The sequence below is a fragment of the Hyaena hyaena genome, unplaced genomic scaffold (genome assembly GCF_003009895.1).
Source record: "Hyaena hyaena isolate Hyena2069 unplaced genomic scaffold, ASM300989v1 scaffold_49, whole genome shotgun sequence".
NCBI lineage: Eukaryota > Metazoa > Chordata > Mammalia > Carnivora > Hyaenidae > Hyaena > Hyaena hyaena.
The window spans coordinates 279,110-299,111 of NW_024080681.1; the positions used below are offsets into that span (position 1 = coordinate 279,110).

General features: G+C 33.3%; 1 protein-coding gene across 5 annotated transcripts in view; it reads right to left on the reverse strand.

The window, feature by feature from the left end:
- Positions 1-1,386: 1,386 nt before the first annotated feature.
- ZNF280D (zinc finger protein 280D) overlaps positions 1,387-20,002 on the reverse strand; it is a 137,967-nt gene continuing 119,351 nt past the window's right edge. For 4 of the 5 annotated variants that reach the window (XM_039230637.1, XM_039230636.1, XM_039230634.1 and 1 more), the window contains 2 exons: positions 5,729-5,784; positions 1,387-3,118 (listed from right to left, as the gene is read on the reverse strand). In XM_039230637.1, the coding sequence (XP_039086568.1) occupies positions 2,494-3,118; positions 5,729-5,784 (681 nt within the window). In that variant the 3' untranslated portion in view covers positions 1,387-2,493. Of the gene's footprint in view, positions 3,119-5,728; positions 5,785-20,002 lie in introns of those variants that run through there. The other variant, XM_039230639.1, reaches the window with a different exon arrangement.

Below are 20,002 nucleotides of genomic sequence, written 5' to 3' on the forward strand. Positions count from 1 at the left end.
ACCTTGGTAGGTAGTTCTTAGGCAAACAGTCACTAGAGTGCATCACTGGCTTTCACTGATATTAAGTCAGTCTAAGCACTCTAAAGCAGGCAAAGGCAAACCACAATCCAAGGGCCAAACATTCTTGTTTTGTAAACAAAGTTTTATTGGAACACAAACAGGCTATTATATACATTACATCTATAGCTGCTTCAAGCTACAAGGAAAAGTTGAGAATAACTGTGACCACATGGCCCACAATTATTTACTATCTGGCCCTACACAGAAGTTGTTTGCGGTCCACTGTTCTAAATCACTGGTACTGAAAGGTTTGGTCTGTGCACCTGAACTGTTTGTTCCTCTCAATGGAAATGAGAAAAGGAGATGGTAAGAGAACATAAACCAGTTATGTTACCAAATACAATGCTTATTTCAACTACACTTTTGTTTTCATTGTCAGACTTTCTCTTAGAGTTTGGTACAGTTTCGTCTTCTAACGGACAGGCATAAACAGTTCACTGATTAGCTACTATGAAGGTATCTACTCCACCATTACTCTAAAGGTATAAAGCCACAGGAACTACCTAAAGCTCAAAGGGATTAAAAAGTGTCATTTAGGGACTTATTTTGGCACAGTGATCTAGGGTTTTGTACATTAGGTGATCTGCCAGGCAACTAACCAAATAAGAATTAGAAAATAGTCTTTACATAAACTTTCTTCTACTCCTTGCACTTCTAAGGTTTAAATTAGTCCAAAAATCTTGTCTGCTACAGTTTTATGTTTCAACAAGGTGAAGGGTAACAGCTAAAAAGTCCCTCTCTCCCTATCTTTGCTTGGTGGCAAGAAAGATGAAAATATTTGACCCCCTCAAAAAAATTTTTCAAGAAAGTAAACCAATAATATATTTTGCCTGTTTAGGCTCTTTGTTGGGCAGATAGAAAACTAGAATAGTAAATTATATTGCTCTTGAAATAAAAGAATTTTTAAAGCAGATATATTTTCTATAAATATTAACAGTATTTTCCCCTGTACTTTAAGGCCTAATTTAAAATAAATCATGCATCAAGTAAAGAATGCAGAATGAAATCCTACCACTAAATTCAACATGAAATTTCCTTGAACAAGTATATAATTTCTAAAGGCGCCAAAGGTAATCCAACTCAAGCAGGTTTCTGAAAAATAAAATTATTCAGGGACAGATTTTTATTGCAAATATTTACTCAAAAACTACTATATACAGCAGAATTTTAAGAGCTGTTTAAAACATTTAACATTCAATAAAACAAAATTTAAGAACTCAAAGCACATTTTAAGAAGTAAAAATGTAGCATTTTAAATAAAATTTTTAAGTACTTTAAAGCAAACTACTGTTATTCATATTATTTATTTCTATACCTATTATTATCTATGATAAAAAACAATTGAAAAAACAATTTAGCAGCCATTTTATGGATAAAATAGGATATGGATAAATTAGGCTAACTGTCCCAAACCAAATTTTTACATCACTGCTTTAGGTCCCATTTGAAGTTTCTATTTTACAATTAAAGAAAAAGTCACTTAAACATGGCATGAACCAGAACATGTTTTCAGTTTACTGCTTTACAATATCTACACTATACCATACTTTGGTTTGGTTTCCAGACCATTTTTATGGGTCTATTTCTAAAGATCATTAAAACAATTTTAAAAGCATAATAGCTACAGGAGTTTCAATAATGGGTTTCTATTTTATACAACATCAAGGGATTTTTGCACAGCTTACATACTGACAAAAAGCACAAATATAAATTTACATATTAATAATTTCACTTTCACTGAAAGTTTAATTAAGATAAGCTTACAGCCTTGCAGGCTAACACTTGTATGGAGGTACACAGATTCAAATATTCTGTTTACATGCTTGTGACAGTCTGGAATGTTATATTAAATCCAAAATTAACTTTATATTCGTCCAAATTCTCATTAGATCAATTAATTTAGCACTCTAAGCATGCCCCATTTACCAGCATTATACTCGACATGAAGCCTTCATTAACACTGCCTATCAGCCATTACTTTAAATCAATTATTCCCAAAAGGTACTTGGTTTCCAAATTTCTTCCTTTAAGTTAACTGAAAAGGATCTATAGGTAATAAGAACTTTTAGCTTAAGACTGATGGAAGTTTCAAAAGCTTTATTATTATAATTAATATTCTAAAAATCAATTCATACTGGCCACCAAGTTCTCTTCACAAACTGTTAAATGAGAGTTTTCCATTGTGAACTAGCTTTCATTAAAATCCATAATAGTTTTAAAGGCTTTTTGGAAATCCATACAAATCATGCTATTATGGGTGAATCGATATCTTTAATAACATGGATTGAACATACAGGTCAAGTGTATATGAATGACTTCCCTCACATTTTCCTATTTCTGACCTCTGTAGAACAGCACCACTGAGCTCACCTGATAGCACTGTTCCAAATATTTTTACCGTTGGTACACTAAACTTAGAATGACTAATAAATTTCAACTTCTTTCTTTTTCATCTGCCAGGTCTACTGTTGTCTCTGTTGTGCTAGGGCTATTTTCTCCAGGAACACTGTCAGTTTGATCAGACACTACTTCATCAGTCATGGCTGAAGGATCACCATTACCTTTCTGAAGAATCTCTGTGGCTTCATACTCAAGTACCTCTGATGGAGTCAAAGGTTCTAAGTGAATACTGCCTTGCTCACTAACATCAGAACTAACAGATTCAGGTTCATCTCTTTTTCTCAAAAACTGATCAATGCTAACATCACCAGATGTTAACCGCAAATTCTTAATATTCTTTGAAGAAAACCTAGCTTGACTGGAGTTGGAATCTTCATTCTGATCACATGACATTATGTTTCCTGAACTTTGGCACGTCTTCAACTCCATTTTCTGATAAATGTGCTGTATTTGCTTTTCCTTTTCTACTTTATCTGTGTCAATATTTGAATCATGACTGAAGACATTCTTTAACCCAGTTTTCTGGTCTTCAAGACAGGTATCATTTTCCTTATTTGACACTGTTATGCTTTCTTCATTTTCTGTTGCTAATGAGCCTTGAAATGAATTTGTATCACATCCACTTTTTTCTTCCTCTGAAGAAGCTTTATCTTGTTTACTGAAAAAATAAAGCCATTTATTATCTATTCCTTTATAACACATTGTATTTGAACACTATCAAAATAAAGACATGCTCTTAAAAAAAAAAAATAGCCCAAGTCTCTAGTCCTTGCCATGTTACACTTTAGGAGATGGCCATTTTCTTAGGCTGAGAAGAAATTCTCTTTTCTTAGAAGAGACTGAGAAACTCCAGAGCCACATCTTAAAAGGAGACCTGGGGAATCTATCAAAACTGGTTTTAGTCCTAATAATCATTACTTTCAACTGTTCATACTCTTGCCTGTCTAGGTTAAAATTTAAGCATTCTTATTAATTTGAAACTTTAAACAAGAAGTGAACATATCTGGAAAAAACTATTTTTTTAATGTTTATTTATTTTTGAGAAAGAGAAAGAGTGTGAGCAGGGGAGGGGCAGAGAAAGAGGGAGACACAGAATCTGAAGTAGCTCTAGGCTCTGAGCTATCAGCATAGACCCCTACTCGGCTTTGAGCCCACAAGCCGCGAGGATCATGACCCGAGCAGAAGTTGAGCAGAACTGAGCCACCTAGGAGCACCAGAAAAAACTATTTTTTAAGTGACTCCTATATCCTCTTAATTAGAATGTCTTTCCTTATGCAAAATCAAATAAACATTTATAAATATTTCCCTAATTTTTTAATAGCTTAATTAAAAAAAGCAAACACATGCCTGAAAAATATATGTAAATATATACAACAAGCATATATACATAAATGTTTGTTTATATATAAAAATGTTTATGTGTGTATGAGTGTAAGTGTGTTCACACTTATCCTGGCATGTTAACACCAACTATGTAGTGAACCATAATATATTAGATGATTTCAGGAGTAGATTTCAGTGATTCATCCCAACAAATGTATAACACCCAGTGCTCATCCCAACAAGTGTCCTTTATTATTTAATAGAGCAAATCAACTATATTCTACTACTTATCTTCCTAAGTTTAATAGTTAAAAATGTAAAATATATTTGTGCAAAGATGCTCATAAAAACAATGTTTAAATAGTGAATACAGAAACAACCTAATATCTAACAAGAGAGCAATGATTTAAATAATTATACTGGTAAATAGAAAATATGAATCTTCTTTAAACACTGTTGGTTTCCAAACCAAATCCCATTAGGACTTTTAATTAAACACTCATTATTCAAACCATAAATTAATTTGGAAAATGGGCTATCATACAGTAGTTATTAGCTATTTGTTATCACAGTAAGTTTATATTTTTATTCACTTAGACCCTGTACATTTCTTATTTTTTGTTTTTGTCAATTAGCTATTTTATCCATTATATTTTGTAACCATGTTATTGGTATATCGAAAAAATCAGATTTTTGTAACAAAGTATCTTAATATATACTCTCATTAATTTCATTCTTAGCTCATTTTCTTGGATCTTATAGGTCAAATATACCATCTGCAAACAATTAGCTTATTTTCCTCATTTAAATGTATATAATCAGTATTTTTGTTAAGATCTTATTGGACTAACTACAATTTACAGAAAACATTAAATTATAGAGAGGTGAATGGTCTGCTTTTTATAACTCCTTCGTTGAATTTTTGTTAACTATTCTCCCTGTCCCTAAATTCTAGGTTAAGAAAGGCTACATAATTTTTCTAGTAAAGTCTAAGAAACACCTTCATAAGGTCTTATTCCATAATTTTCTTTTCAGGGGCAAGAGAGTAATCACTCTTATTCAGTTAACCAGCACCCTACAACTTATGCTATATAGCTGTATATAAAATATACAGCATAAAGATAGAAATGGGGAAATTGCTTAATTTAAAAAGATAAAATAAAATTATCTTTATCTGGAATTAAGTTCTAATTTGAATGTTAGATTCTCTTTTGTTAAGAAAGCTTCTAAAATGACTTGTGCTCTTTAGTGTTGACCAGAGCATTACATTTTTAAAAGCCAATTCCTGAAGTCTGAAACTTTTATGTTAAGTTCCCACCACAGAAGTACCTTTATAGCTTTTGAAAATACTCGAGGAAAAAAAGATTTTAAGATGATTTGTTTGCAAAAATTGTCTCCATCTGTCTTGTAACTTGCAGTGTCTTGTAATTGTTTTCATTTGATAGGGGCAATTAATATCTGTTAACATTTTATTTACTAATAAGTACTTTTTAAAAATTTAACAACTATAAGTTGTTTAAAAATGTGAAAACTAAAAAAATGATTTTAAAACTAAGGATCAACAGTATATTTTTGTTGAATTGAAATTTCAAATTTTTATTTTAATTAAAACTAAAATAATGGGGCACTTGGGTGGCTGAGTCAGTTAAAAGTCCAGCTCCTGGTTTCAGCTTAGGTCACAATCTCATGGTTTTGTGGGTTTGAGCACTGCACTGGGCTCTGTACTGGCAGCACAGACCCTGTCTGAGATTCTCTCTCTCCCTCCCTTTCTGCCCCTCCCCCATTTGTGAGCTCTCCCTCTCTCTCAAAATACATGAACTTAAAAAAAAAGTAAACAAAATAACTAAAGTAAAATATCAATTAACTAAAATAATGCAGCTCAGCTCAAGTATCAAGGTTTTTATGTACTTGAATTCCAAGAGAGTCAGTTTTTCCTTATGTTTACCTTTCAGAATTTGATGTTTCTCTTTCTCCTTCAGCCATATTAGGTCTTGTAATTTCCTGAAATGATTAAGAATGTTTCTTTTATATTCATAGTTAGGCTTAAGCTACTTTAATGACACTAAACTTTCTGGATTAAAAGAACTTAAGTGTTCAACTTAATATACCAAAGAAATAGAAAAACAATTTCTTAATCTAAAGGATGTACTAGAATAATTCTCCAAATTAAAAGCATAACTTAAAAAAATTATTAAAAAGTACCTATCAGAATTTCAGTGTACCAAAAGTTTCTGAACCAAGGTCATGAAGCAATTAACCAGTTATAACAATATCTGTTTTTCTTAGACTGTTTAAAATGTGGGCTGTAATTATAATCACTTGAATAAAAAACTAGTAAAACACAAATTGAATTTGAATAACAAGTTGCATCCACAGTATTTTATACAAACATATTAAATACAAACATTTATATAAAACATTTATGAAATTATAATTTCATATTTGGAGTCATGTTAACTCTTCCATTGTCAAACCAAGTAATAGGAAATGATAGATTAAATATTTGGTTACTTTAAATGTTTTACAGGGAGAAAAGAATACAATAAAATGTCAGTAACCCAGAGTCCAGACTAACAGTTCATAAAATTACTGATTACTGAGCACATGATGCATGAGGAATGTTAAGAGCTCTGCATTCATTATCTCATTTAATCTTCATATTAGGAATTCTCAACTCCAGTTTTATAATAAGAAATACAGCTACATAGGTTAAGTAGAGAACCCTAGATAATAACTACAATAAATGGTGAAAATTCAAATCTAGGTCTAGTTCTTAAGTACTATAGTGATTGACTACTGAAATTGATAATGGTGTATTAATCACACACATTTATTTTTTTTTTACTCTCCTAACACCCTGCTAAAATGAGGCAAAGATATAAAACATTTTCATTCATAAAGACCAAGAAAACACCAAAGCATACTGATTGTCTATGGGATTTCAACAAATTTTTAGATGGAAAGTGACTTTGCAGCACAGAGGAAGTTACAACTAAATATCTGAGTAAGGGAGTGCATGGAGAAGAAAATCAATTTGCCCAGAAACTTAAGCAATCTGGTATTTGGAGTAATTCAGTTTAATATCCAGTTACATAAAAAAATTAAAATGAAGCACAAGGACTGCTGAGAAATCTAAATGCTTTCCTCAACTCAGACAATAGATACCTACCCTTTCCTCTACAAGACAGGCTAAAGTTTAACTTTATGAACTAAAGACAATCTAGACTTGTGAACACTAGGAATGGCAAAGGGCAACGATGAGGTACTGGGAGAAAAGAGAAACATGTGGTCAAAGTCCATAAACTGAATAAAGGTCCCCACAGTTCTTCTCCTAGAATGGCTCCCAGTATGCTAGCAGCTGGAGAGATCACTCTTCACTCTACTACCACCATCTGAAATCTAGAAGATTCTTCTTCAGAGAAAATTATCAGACTCAAGACAGACAAGGTTTCCTATAATGACGTGGAAAGCATCTTCCTCACCAAAGAATTAGCTCATCATCTGATTTTCCTGTGGGAAGTCTCAACAATTCCCATACAGACTGTATAGATTGTATAGAGCACTAATCCAGAAGAACGAACTAATTTCATATTATAATACATGTCAACAGTTCTCCAAGTGTTTTCCACAGACACCTTGGGGCCGCAAGACACTTTCAGGAGGCAGGTGAAGTTAAAACTCATGGTACAAAATCAATAGTGAGTAAACATGCTGGCATCTTAACAAGAATTAAGGCAGTGGCATCAAACCAAAACTACACTAGCAGTAACTGAATTCTTCACTGGCAAACACCAGCAGTAACACTCACTTGATTAAATATCAATCTCGGAGTTCATGTCATTTGAATATTCTGTGTGATAAAATAGAAGTATGGATAAAGCACTGCTATTGTATACTGAAAACACTTTGGTCTGAGACTGAGTTGCAAGTTGCAATAGTAAACTTAGGTATACATTTTTCATAGAATATCATTTTTATTTTAAAGGATGACTGCCAAACTATAAATATTTAGACATGGTTATTTAGGACATACTTTCTTGAAAACTAACAAAGTAGGGGCACCTGGGTGGCTCAGTCAGTTAAGCGTCTGACTTCAGCTCAGGTCGTGATCTCACAGTTTGTGGGTTCGAGCCCTGCGTCGGGCTCTGTACTGACAGCTAGCTCAGAGCCTGGAGCCTGTTTCTGATTCTGTGTCTCCCTCTCTCTCTGACCCTCCCCTGCTCATACTGTCTCTCAGAAATAAATAAAACACTAAACAAAAAAATTTTAATAAAGAAAACTGACAAAGTAGGCCTGTCATAGCAAAGAAAACAACTGACAGTGTTTATTGACATAATAAAATTAAAACAAAAATAAAATTTTAGGAAAACTTGCAGTCACCATTGATTAGATTAATGCTAATAATGAATGTGCATACTTGCAATTATACATACAACATGTCAACATTTGCAAGATCTATGTAATGCAGTGAACCAACTATCTTCCCAAATGACTAATCTATGATGCTATAAAATCACTTATGAATGAAAGATTCAATCAAAGTGTAAGGCAGACCACTAGATTTTAATGTAGCAAACATATAAGTTCAGTGATATGGAATCAAATTCTGCACTGGAAAAAACCTTTATGAAAACTTCCACTTGCCTACTTTTAAAGAGTATCAAAAAATAATCACAATTATTTGAAAAGACTATTGAAGTACTGGCTAAGGCTGGATATTCCTCATATATTTCAACCACAATAACATATCACAAAAGACTGAATGCAGAAACATGAAAATCTAGTTTTCTTATACTTAACTAGACATTAAAAAGTAATGCAAAAGAATAAAATACCAGGCTTCTAATTAAATATCTTGTATTTCAGAAAATAATTTTCATAAAAGTGTTATTTATGTGAACAGAGAGTAGTTTATTAGTTTTATTTTTAAGTTATAATATATTTTAGAACTCCTAGTTTTAATTTCTAATACGGCAAACCCAATACTCTTTGAGAGTACTAGGAATATATGTAAATAGTACCCCCTGGAGTTCTTCAGTGCACAACCTGTATGACTACATGAGGCAGCCCTGTCCCCATTCAAAAATGAGTTTTCACTGCACTTTATAATGCTTCACTCTTTAGTGTGTATGGGCAGCCAAGAATCACCACACAACTGAACACATTCTTTAACATCAGAAATACTGAAACAAATTGGAAAGGAATAAAGAAAGGAGCTAGGAGATATGAGAGACATTGCTGGGAAAGAAAGACAAAATATATAATATACATTTAGTATCCTGCAAGAAGTATAAGATTTTACATCCATTAAGTAGGAACAAAAATTATGAAGAGAACCGAAGGACAAATAAAAATATTAAAGAGCTCTTCAAAAATAAATATATGACAACTATAATAAGTTATTAAGTACAGAAAATCTTTTTAAAAAGATTAAATGAAAAAGACAAAAAGAAGGAAGGCAAGAAAGAAAATACCATACAATTAGAGGAGTTAAAGCAGGAAATCAGTGTCACATCAACAGGAGAACATGAACAAATAAAAGTGAAAATTTACCTAAGAAATAATATAAGAAAACTTCCCCAAACATATACCTCCAAATACAAAGGCTTATCAAATGTCTACCATAATGAATGGATGAATGGAAAATGGATGACTGGTGAACATATTATCATGAAATTTCAGAACACTAAAGATAATCATTAAAGTTTCCAGAAAGAACAAAATAAACAAAAAACACAATGAAACTGGAGAAAGAATGGCATCAGGCCTATAAAAAACAATACTTTCAAAACTGCATGGGAAAAATGATTTCTATGTACTTCAGCCAATCTATCATTTAAGTAAATATAAATAAAGTTTTAAATATGCAAGGAGTGAAAAAACATGCACTTCTTCTGAGGAAGTTGTTAGCATGTTTCATCAAAGTAAGAAGTAAACAAAAACAACAAAAAGGCACTCATAGTTCAGGAAATAGGACATCCAAAATAAGAAAGTGGAAAAGGAAAATCCTGATACAACAAACTATGCACCAGACTTGGAGAGTAAGTAGTTCACAATGAAGGAGATCTGAAGAGATATACAGACTCTCCAACAATTTCTTTTGATGTGTGTGAACATTTGGAAAAAATACTTCCAAACATTAGATAAATAAATCACATTAAAAAAAAAAACAGCCTTAAGCGTATAGAAAAACAAATGAGTAAAGATATATATTGTTTAACTCCATAAAAGTAAAATAAGATATAGTAAAGGGAAAGAAATCATAGTATTTTCCAGATCAGCACACATAAGGGTCTCAAAAACTGTGATGTAACTATGCTGAGATCAGTGGTATGCAAAGCCATACTGGAACCTGAGGTAAAAGGAAAAACACATATCCCTATATACATGTTTTTTTTTTATTGTGATAAAATACACATAAAACTTACCATCATAACCACTTCTAAGTGTACAGTTCAGTGGTACTAAATACATTTGCATTGTTTTACATCCATCAACACTACCCATGCCCATACCTTTTTTATCTTGTAAAACTAAAACTCCATACTTACTAAAACAACTCCACATTCTCCTCTTTCCTGCAGCCCGTAAGCACCACTACAGTCTGTCTTTATAATTCTGACTGCTCTAAGTACCTTATAAAGGGGAATCATATGGTATTTATCTTTTTGTGACTGATTTAGTTCATTTAACATATGCATTCAAGGCTCATCCATGCTGTAGAGCTGAATTTGTTTCCTTTACAGAGCTGAATAATATTCTGCTGTATGAATATATCACATTTTGCCTACCCATTTATCTATAGATGGATACTTGGTTTACTTCTGTTTTACCTATTGTGAATAAGTTGCTACGAAAATAGGTATACACCTAACTCCTTAGTCTCTTGTTTTCTATTGCGTATACTCAGAGGTGGAGCTGCTGGATCACATACATATATTTTTTCTTTTGAGGAACTGCCCTACTGGCTGTGTCATTTTACATTCTCAACAACAGCACACAAGAGTTCCAATTTCTCTACATTGTCATCAACACTTGTTTTTGTGTTTTTATAGTAGCCACCCTAACAGGTATGAGGTGACATTTCATCATAGTTTTGATTTGTGTCTCTCTAATAATTAGTGCTGCATATCCTTTCTATTTATATGTCTTCTTGGGAGAAAAGTGTTCAAGTCCTTTACTCATTTTTTAAACTGTGTTGGTTTTTGTCACTGAATTTTAGGAGTTCTCTGAATATTTTGGATCAGATATATTACTTGCAAATATTTCCTGTCTTTTGCGGGTTGCCTTTTTACCCTTGGATAGTATACCTGATGTACAAAATTTTAAAATTCTCATGAAGACCAATTTGTGTATTTTTTTCCTTGCCTGTGTGGTTTGGTGTGATAATTAAGAAATCATTGTCAAATCCAATGTCATAAAGCTTCTATCCTGTGTTCTTGCAAGAATGTTTTTGTTGTTGGTATTACATTAACATCCTTGATCCAATTTGATTTAATGCTTGTATATAGTATTAGGTAAGGGTCCAATCTAACTCCTTTCCATGTGAATATCCAGTTTTCCCAGCATCAATTATTGAAAAGAGTCTCCTTTCCCCATTGATCTTGGCCACCTTGTCAAAAATCATTAGACTACATATGTGAGGCTTTATTTCTGGGCTTCATCTTTATTCCACTGGTCTATGTGTCTGTCTTTATGCCAATACCACGCTGTTTTGATTTCTGTAGTTTTGCAGTAAGTTCTGAAGTCAGTGTAAGTCCTCCAGTTTTGCTCTTCCTTGTCAAAACTGTTTCAGCTATTTGAGGTACCATGTAAATTTCAGGACAGGATTTTCTATTTCTGCAAAAGTTAAACTGTCTTTGGGACTTTTGTAGGGATTGCAATAAATTGGTACATTGCTCTGGGTGGTATGGACATTTTAACAATATTAAGTCTTCCAATCTTTGAACATGGGTTGTATTTCCATTTATTTTAAAAATATCTTTCAGTAAGGTTTTTAAGTCTTATTTCACAAGTCTTGCATCCCCTTGGTTAATTCCTATTTCATTCTGTTTGATGCTATTGTAAATGGAATGATTTTGAAATTTCCTTTTCAGATTTTATTTAAAGTGTATAGAAATGCAACTGATTTTTGTGTGTTGACTTTGTATCCTACTACTTTGCTTAACTGATTTATTAATTTTAATTTTTTAATGTTTATTTATTTTGAGAGACAGAGTGATAGAGTAGAAGTGGGGGAGGCAAAGAGAGGGAGACATAGAATCTGAAGCAGGCTCCAGGCTCCGAGTGTCAGCACAGAGCCTGATGCAGGGCTTGAACTCATGAACTTTGAGATCATGACCTGAGCCAACGTCGGACACTTAACTGACTGAGCCACCCAGACGCCTCCCATTTATTAGTTCTAACAGGGTGTTTTGTTTTGTTTTGTTTGTTTTGCTTTGTTCTGTTTTTGGTGGACTCTTCAGGGTTTCTACATAAACAGGATAATTTTACTTCCTTTTTTCCAATTTGGTTGCCTTTTTTTTTTTCCCCCTTGGCTAACTGCTGTTTCTGGGTGGACCTAGATCTAGCTCTAAATGTCTGCTAAATCTTCTTGGCTTATTTAATTCTCTAGTTCCTTATTTATGTCTTACTGTTCTACCCATCATTTTAATTGGGGTATTGAAGACTCCAACTATTATTGTAGAACAGTCAATTTTTCCCTTCAATTCCGTCAGTTTTTGCTATATATATTTTGGTGATTTGTCATGAGGTACATAAATATTTATAACTGTTATATCTTCTTGCTGTATTAAACCTTTTATTAATGCATCATGTCCTTCCTTATTTTTTATAATCTTTTTCCTTTTAGTCTATTTTCTCTGATATTACTAAACATACCCATGCTCTATTTTTGTTATTATTTGCATGGAATATCCTTTTTATCTTTTCATTTTAAATTGTGTCTTTAGATCTCAAGTGAGTTTCCTGTAGAATGCATGCTCTTGGATCATGCATTAGTATCCATTCTGCCAACATCTGTCTTATGATTACAGTTTAACACACTTACACTTAAATTAATTACTGATAAGGAGGGATGTATATCTGTTGGTTCTTTGCTTTCTTTTTGCTTTATAATTGCTTTTGCACCCATTTCCTCCACTACTGACTTTGTTCGTGTTTAGTTGATTGTGATGAAATGTTTAAATTCCTTTCTCGTTTCCTTTGTGTATAGTTATTTTTTTTGTGTGGTTACCATGGGAATTACATTTAACATTCTAAGGTTGTCACCCTCAAATTTGATTTTATACCAGCTTAACTTCAATAACTTACAAAAACTCTGCTCCTTTACAGCTCCATTCCCCTCTGCTTTTTGGCTCTTGTCATAAAATCACATCTTTATAAAAATTATTTTAAATACATTAGTTTCCTAATACGTGGAAAACAAGATTTGGAGTTAGAAACCAAAGTTACTCTAATACCAGCTTATACTAGTATTATACTACATAGAAATACTATATAGTATTATACTATATAAAAATATACTAGTATGTTTTTCATTTAATGAATTTATTTAATTCACATAGAAAACAAAAAATAGTTACAATATATTATTACAATACTACTAGTTTTTATAATTGCCCATGTACTTACCTTTATTGAGATATTAATTTCTCTATACATCTTTAAGTTACCACATAATGTCTTTTCATCTCACCTTATAGGACTCCCTTGAGCATTTCTTGCAGGACAGATGTAGTTGTCACAAACTCTCCTGGGTTTTCTGTCAGAATATCTCACTTTTGAAGGATAGTTTTAACAGATATGAAATTTTTTTTTTTCTTTTAGCACTATGAATATATTGGTCCATAGCCTTTGGCCTCCAAAGTTTCTGATGAGAAATCTTTTGATAATCTTATTGAGGGCCCCCTACATGTGATGATTTGCTTCTCTCTTGCTTTCAAGATTCCCTTGTCCTTTGAGAGTTTTATTATTAATGTGTCTCAGAGTGGGTCTCTTTTGAGTTCATCTTACTTGGAATTCATTGTGCTTCTTGATGTTTATATTCATGTGTTTCACTAAACTTGAGAAATTTTCAATCATTATTTCTTCAAATATTCTCTGCCTGTTAGTCTCTGTCAAATATTCTCTGGGACTCCCATGATATGTGTGTTTGTCTGCATAATAGTGGGCCCCAACTGCCTTAGGCTCTGTTCACTTGTCCTCAGTCTGTTTCCTTTCTGTTTCTCAAACTCAATACTTTCTGTTGTCCTTTCTTCCAAGTTTGCCGATTCTTTCTTCAGTCTATTCAGATCTGCTTTTGAATTCCTCTAGTGAACTTTTAATTTTCAGTTAATGTACTTTTCAGCCCCAGAATGTCTTTTTGACTTGTCAGGTTTTTACTCTAACACTTACATATTGTTAACATACTGTTAATCCTTTTCCACTTTCCTTTTGTTCTTTGGGCATCTTTAAAATAGTTGTTTCAAAGTCTTGGTTTAGAAAATATCTGCCATTAGGTATTTTTTCAGGACCAGTTTCTATTTTTTTCCCCCTGTGAATGGGCCATACTTGCCTGTTTCTATGTATGCCATGTGATTTTTTTGTTGTACACTGGACATTTGAAACTAATAACGTAGTAACTTTGGAAATCAGATTCTCCCCCTTCTCAATCTCTGCTGTTTTTGCTATTGTTTTTGTTTCTTTGCATTGTCGTAGACTGTCTCTGTTCCTGGGATCAACATGAGATGTAAACTTAAGGTTTTCTCAGATCTATTGTGAGCCCTTCTCTGGGCATGTACAATCACTTTCTAATTTTACCCATATATGTGATTGTTTTTAAATGTCCTAATCTTTAATGTAAGGCTCCTGAAAGGGGAAAAAGCAAAAAATTAAGGGGGGAAAAAGGGCACTATACCTTTAAATGCCCTGGAAGTCACATCAGCCATAAGGGGAGGGGCTTGCAACAATGAGATGTGTAACAACAACCTGCCCACTTCTGTGCAATGAAATGATAAGAAGTATCAATCAGTGATAACAGGACAGATCCTCAATACTTGGAGGGTACTATCCTTTTTGTCCACTCTGGTCCCATAAGCTTTGTGCAAGCTGCACTAGGTACATGTGCACAGCTGCTTGACATGGGGCTGAAGGTGAGGGGTGGGTAGGTGCTACTGTGTTGAATGCTTAAATTGACCAATAGTAATTGCAATTTGCCATCCGAGTCTTCCCATGGAAGTTGCAGGCATTCAACTGACTCCAGAATTCCAAAATACAGACATACTCATTTTATTGCATGTCACAGATACGCATTTTATTTTACAAATTAAAGATCTATGGCAACTGCGGTGTAATTCAAGCCTGGATGACAGTTTATCTATTTACTACACAGTTCACTGAATGTTTTGAGCCCATTATTGAGACCTACTGCTCAGGAAAAAAAAGATTCCTTTCAAAATATTACTGCTCATTGACAAGACACCTGTTACCCAAGAGCTCTAATGGAGATGTACAGTAAGATTAATGATGTTTTTCATGCTTGCCAACATAGCATTCATCCTACAGCCACGGACCAAAGAGTAATTTTGAATTTCAAGTCTTATTATTTAAGAAACACATTTCATAAGGTTATGGCTGCCATCGATAGTGATTCTTCTGATGGATCTGTGTAAAGTCAACTGAAAACCTTTTGGAAAGGATTCATCATTCTAGATATTAAGAACATTCATGATTCATGGGAAGAGTTCAAAACATCAACATGGATGGGTGTTCGGAAGAAGCTGATTCCCAATTTTCCCTTATGAATGACTGAGGGGTTTAAGACTTCAGTGGAAGAAATAACTGCAGATGTAGTGGAACCAGCAAGAGAACTAGAGTTGGAACTAGAGGCTGAAGATGTGACTGAACTGCTATAATCTCATGATATAACTAATGGCTGAGGAGTTGTTTCTTATGGATGAACAAAAAAGTGGTTTCCTAAGATGGAATCTACTCCTGGTGAAGGATGCTGTAAGGACTGTTAAAATGACAACACAATATTTAGAATATTATATAAATTACATAAACTTCATTGATAAAGCAGTGGCAGGGTTTGAGAGGAATGACTCCAATTTTGAAAGAAGTTCTAATGATTAGTCAGTAGCCATTACAATCGAGGCAACATCATTCACTAGCAAAAATATTATTACTTGCTAAAAGCTCTGATGATGGTCAGCATTTTTGAACCATAGAGTATTTTTAATAAAGGTATGTACATTGTTCCTTTAGAAATAATGCTATAGCTTACTTAATAAACTATAGGGTAAACATAAGTTTTATATGCACTGGGAAACCAAAAACGTCACTTGACTTGCTTTATTGGAATATTTGCTTTATTGCAGTGGTCTGGAAACAAACCTCTGAGGTATGCCTGAAATTACATCAGATGGATTCTGTCATTGCAATTGCTGTCTAGGTGGGAAGACAGATTCCTGGTGCTTTCTACTCTGTCATCTTCCCAGGATCCTTGAATGTTCTTTTTTTCCCCAAAACATTGGTTGAAGAATTGAAAAGTAGGTGTAATGAATTCACAAAAGTAATTTAAGTTTAAACACTTTTACCAAAACCAGGATTTATTATTTCACTTTACTGGCTATAAAAGAAGTAAACACAACAATATTTTCAAATTTAGTTCTTTTCTCACTTTGTTTTAAAATAGCAAATTGTCATGCTTGCCAATTTCTCTTGAACAAGGACAATTTTAAATAATTTAAAACTAACTTCAGCTTACTGAAACTTCTTTTACAGGATGGCACTGTGGTTGGTACTGTTTTAATATTTTGATAAAATTTTGCTAATCAGTTTTAGAGGACCCAAGTACAACTCCCAATTTTATAATTTATTGATATTGTAATTAGCTAGTCTACATGAAATTTCTATAGAACTTAAATTGTCAGAATATTTGAGAACAGAGTCAGTGGCTGACTTGTGTAAATCAATGTAATTTATAGAAAATAACTTTTTCTGGTTTAAAAATGCAGCATCTGAATATACCTTAATTTTTCATACATAGATTTCAAACATGAAATTAGCACATTTATGATCTTAATGACTATTTCAGAGGCACTTTCTCTATAATTATCAATACTCTAAATTATTGATTCATGCATTTCTAATTTCTTTTTGTCTAATTTTGAAATTCATGTGAATATTCATATCTCTCACTTAAGTTTTATATCCACTGAACACTTCTTTTTTTTTTTTTTTTAATTTATTATTTCTAGGAGAGAGAGAGAGAGAGACAGCGTGAGCAGGGGAGGGTCAGAGAAAGAGGGAGTCACAGACTGAAACAGGCTCCAGGCTCTGAGCTGGCAGTCAGCACAGAGCCCGATGCGGGGCTCGAACCCACGAACGTGAGATCATGACCTAAGCGAAAGTCGGACGCTTAACCGACTAAGCCACCCAGGTGCCCCTATCCACTGAACACTTCTGAAATTACTTTCATTTGTTGTTAGCAAAGAGACAAACTTTTTATTAAGTATGCAGTTTTATTTATAGTAATTTTTCTGGTTGTAGAGTTTTATTACATCTTGACACTTTGTTCAAAATACATCTTATACAGGTAAGTTGTGTAAAAATCTGTAATATATTTGTACCAAGATGCTTCTGAGTTCAACATAATTTTGACATTTGATATTATATCTTTTCATACTTGACAAAAATCTTTAATTTGTATAGAAAGTATCTCAACTGCATTTAATCTTAATGGTTATCAAATACATGTATGTGATTTTAATTTGTATTTAGAATAGACAAGAATATTCCATATGCTTGCTGAATTAGTCCACTCCCAAAATATATACCCATTCTATAATACTAAAAAAGATAATCATATTTGAATTCACAGATGTAGCATTTTTATATTAAGTTATGATTATGAGCTGAGCAAGGCACAAATTTGACATAATTATTTTCGGGAAGAAATACTGGATTGTATACCCTTGTATACCTCTGACATCTGACTCTTAATTTTGGCTCAGGTCATGATCTCATGGTTTGTGAGATTTAGCCCTACATTGGACTCTGTGCTGTCAGCTTGGGATTCTTTCTCTCCCTTTCTCTCTGCACCTCCCTGACTCCTGTTCTTGCTCTCTCTCTCTCTCAAAATAAACATTAAAAAGAAAAGAAAAAAAAGATCCAACTTTTGAAAATTTTTTCTCATCACGTAAAGCAGATACTCTAAAATCTGCATGTTGAATAGGCCCATGCTCTATTAAAAGCATTTTTACTTTATTAGAAATAGGTGGTCACAATGAAAAATTAGTAAATTTATTTCAAAAGGCGTCTTCTTATTTTCTTGCCGATGCTTATGAAATCTAGCTTCTGAAACTTCTAACATTTCATTTTCTTTACCTTTTCTTCACATTTCAAAGAAAAATATTTATTTAACTCTGAATTTCATAGTAATTCTATTTTAATATTGTCAACATTAAAGACTTTCTAATTTTCAGTCACTGGAATATTGTGTTTTTCCATCCAGCTTGTTACAGTGTCCTATAGTTCTGATCAAGTTTTGCATGTGTTTTTCATCTTCTGAACTATGCATCACTTGACTTTTTAGGTGCCATATTCATTTAAAAATTTTTTTGGTATACATTTTAAATATATTTATTTTTAATTAATACATTCAGTTAAAAATAATAAACAATTAATTTATATGAAGTATAATATTTAACAACCAAATAGGTATACATAAACACCTGTATGAAAAATTAAAAAATTAATGATTACAAACAACAGAAAATTATATACCAGGTTAATCAGATGAAATGTCAAGACAGAGGAATTTATCCCAAATGAAAGAACAAGATAAGACCACAGCCAAAGAGTTAAGTGAAAGAAATATATAAGTAACATATCTAATGGAGAATTTAAAGCAACAGTCATAATGATCACTCACTGGACTTGAGAAAAGAACAGAAGACACAGAGATAAAAAAGTTAAAAAAAAATCAGAGATAAAGAATACAGCTAACGAGATTGGAAATAGGCTTGATGGAAGGAACAGTAGGCTAGAAGAAGCAGAGGAACAAATCAGTTATAGAAGATATAGATGATTTTTAGATATAGAAGCCAAAATAATGGAAAAATAATGAAGCTCAACAAAAAAGAGAAAGAATTATGGAGCACAAGAATAAACTTAGGGGAACTCAGTGACTCCACAAACAGAATAACATTCATATTATACGAGTTCCAGAAGGAGAGAGGGGCACCTGGGTGGCTCAGTTGGTAAACCATCTGACTTTGGCTCAGGTCATGATCTCACCACTCATGGGTTCAAGCCCCACATCGGGCTCTCTGCTGAAAGCTTAGAGCCTGCAGCCTGCTTCGGATTTTGTGTCTCCCTCTCTCTCTGCCCCTCCTACTCTCTCTCTCAAAAATGAATAGGTGTTAAAAAAAAAACAAAAAAAACTCAAAACAAAACAGAAGGAGAGAGAGTGAAGGGGGCAGGAAATTTATTTGAGGAAATGATAGCTGAAAACTTCCCTAATCTGGGGGAAGAACCAGGCATTCAAATAAAGAAGGCACAGAGAAGTTCCATCAAATCAACAAAAGCAGGCAACATCAATACATATTGTAAGTAAATTCACAAAATATGATGATAAAGAAAAATATCTTTTTTTTTTTTTTTACAAATAGTTTATTGTCAAGTTGGTTTCCACATAACACCCAGTGCTCATCCCCACAAGTGCTCTCCTCCATGCCCATCTCCCCCCTCCCCCCCACATCCATCAGTCCTCAGTTTGCTTCTCAGTATTCAAGAGTCTCTCATGGTTTGCCTCTCTCCCTTTCCCCCACCATTTTCCCCCTTCTTCTCCCCCATGGTCCTCAGTTAAGTTCCTCCTAATCCTCCTATACGTGCAAACATATGATATTTGTCCTTCTCTGCCTGACTTATTTCGCTCAGCATAACACCCTCAAGGTCCATCCATGTTGCTACACATGGCCAGATTTCATTGTTTCTCATTGCCATGTAGTATTCCATGGTATAGATAAACCACATCTTCTTGATCCATTCGTCCGTTGATGGACACTTAGGCTCAATAAAGAAAAATATCTTAAGAGTAGCCAGGCAAAGAAGTCCTTAACTTACAAGGGAAGACCCATAGGCTAGCTGGAGATTTCTCAACAGAAACTTGGCAAGCCAGAGGGAGTGGCATGATATATTCAAAGTGCTAAATAGGAAATATCTGCAGCCAAGA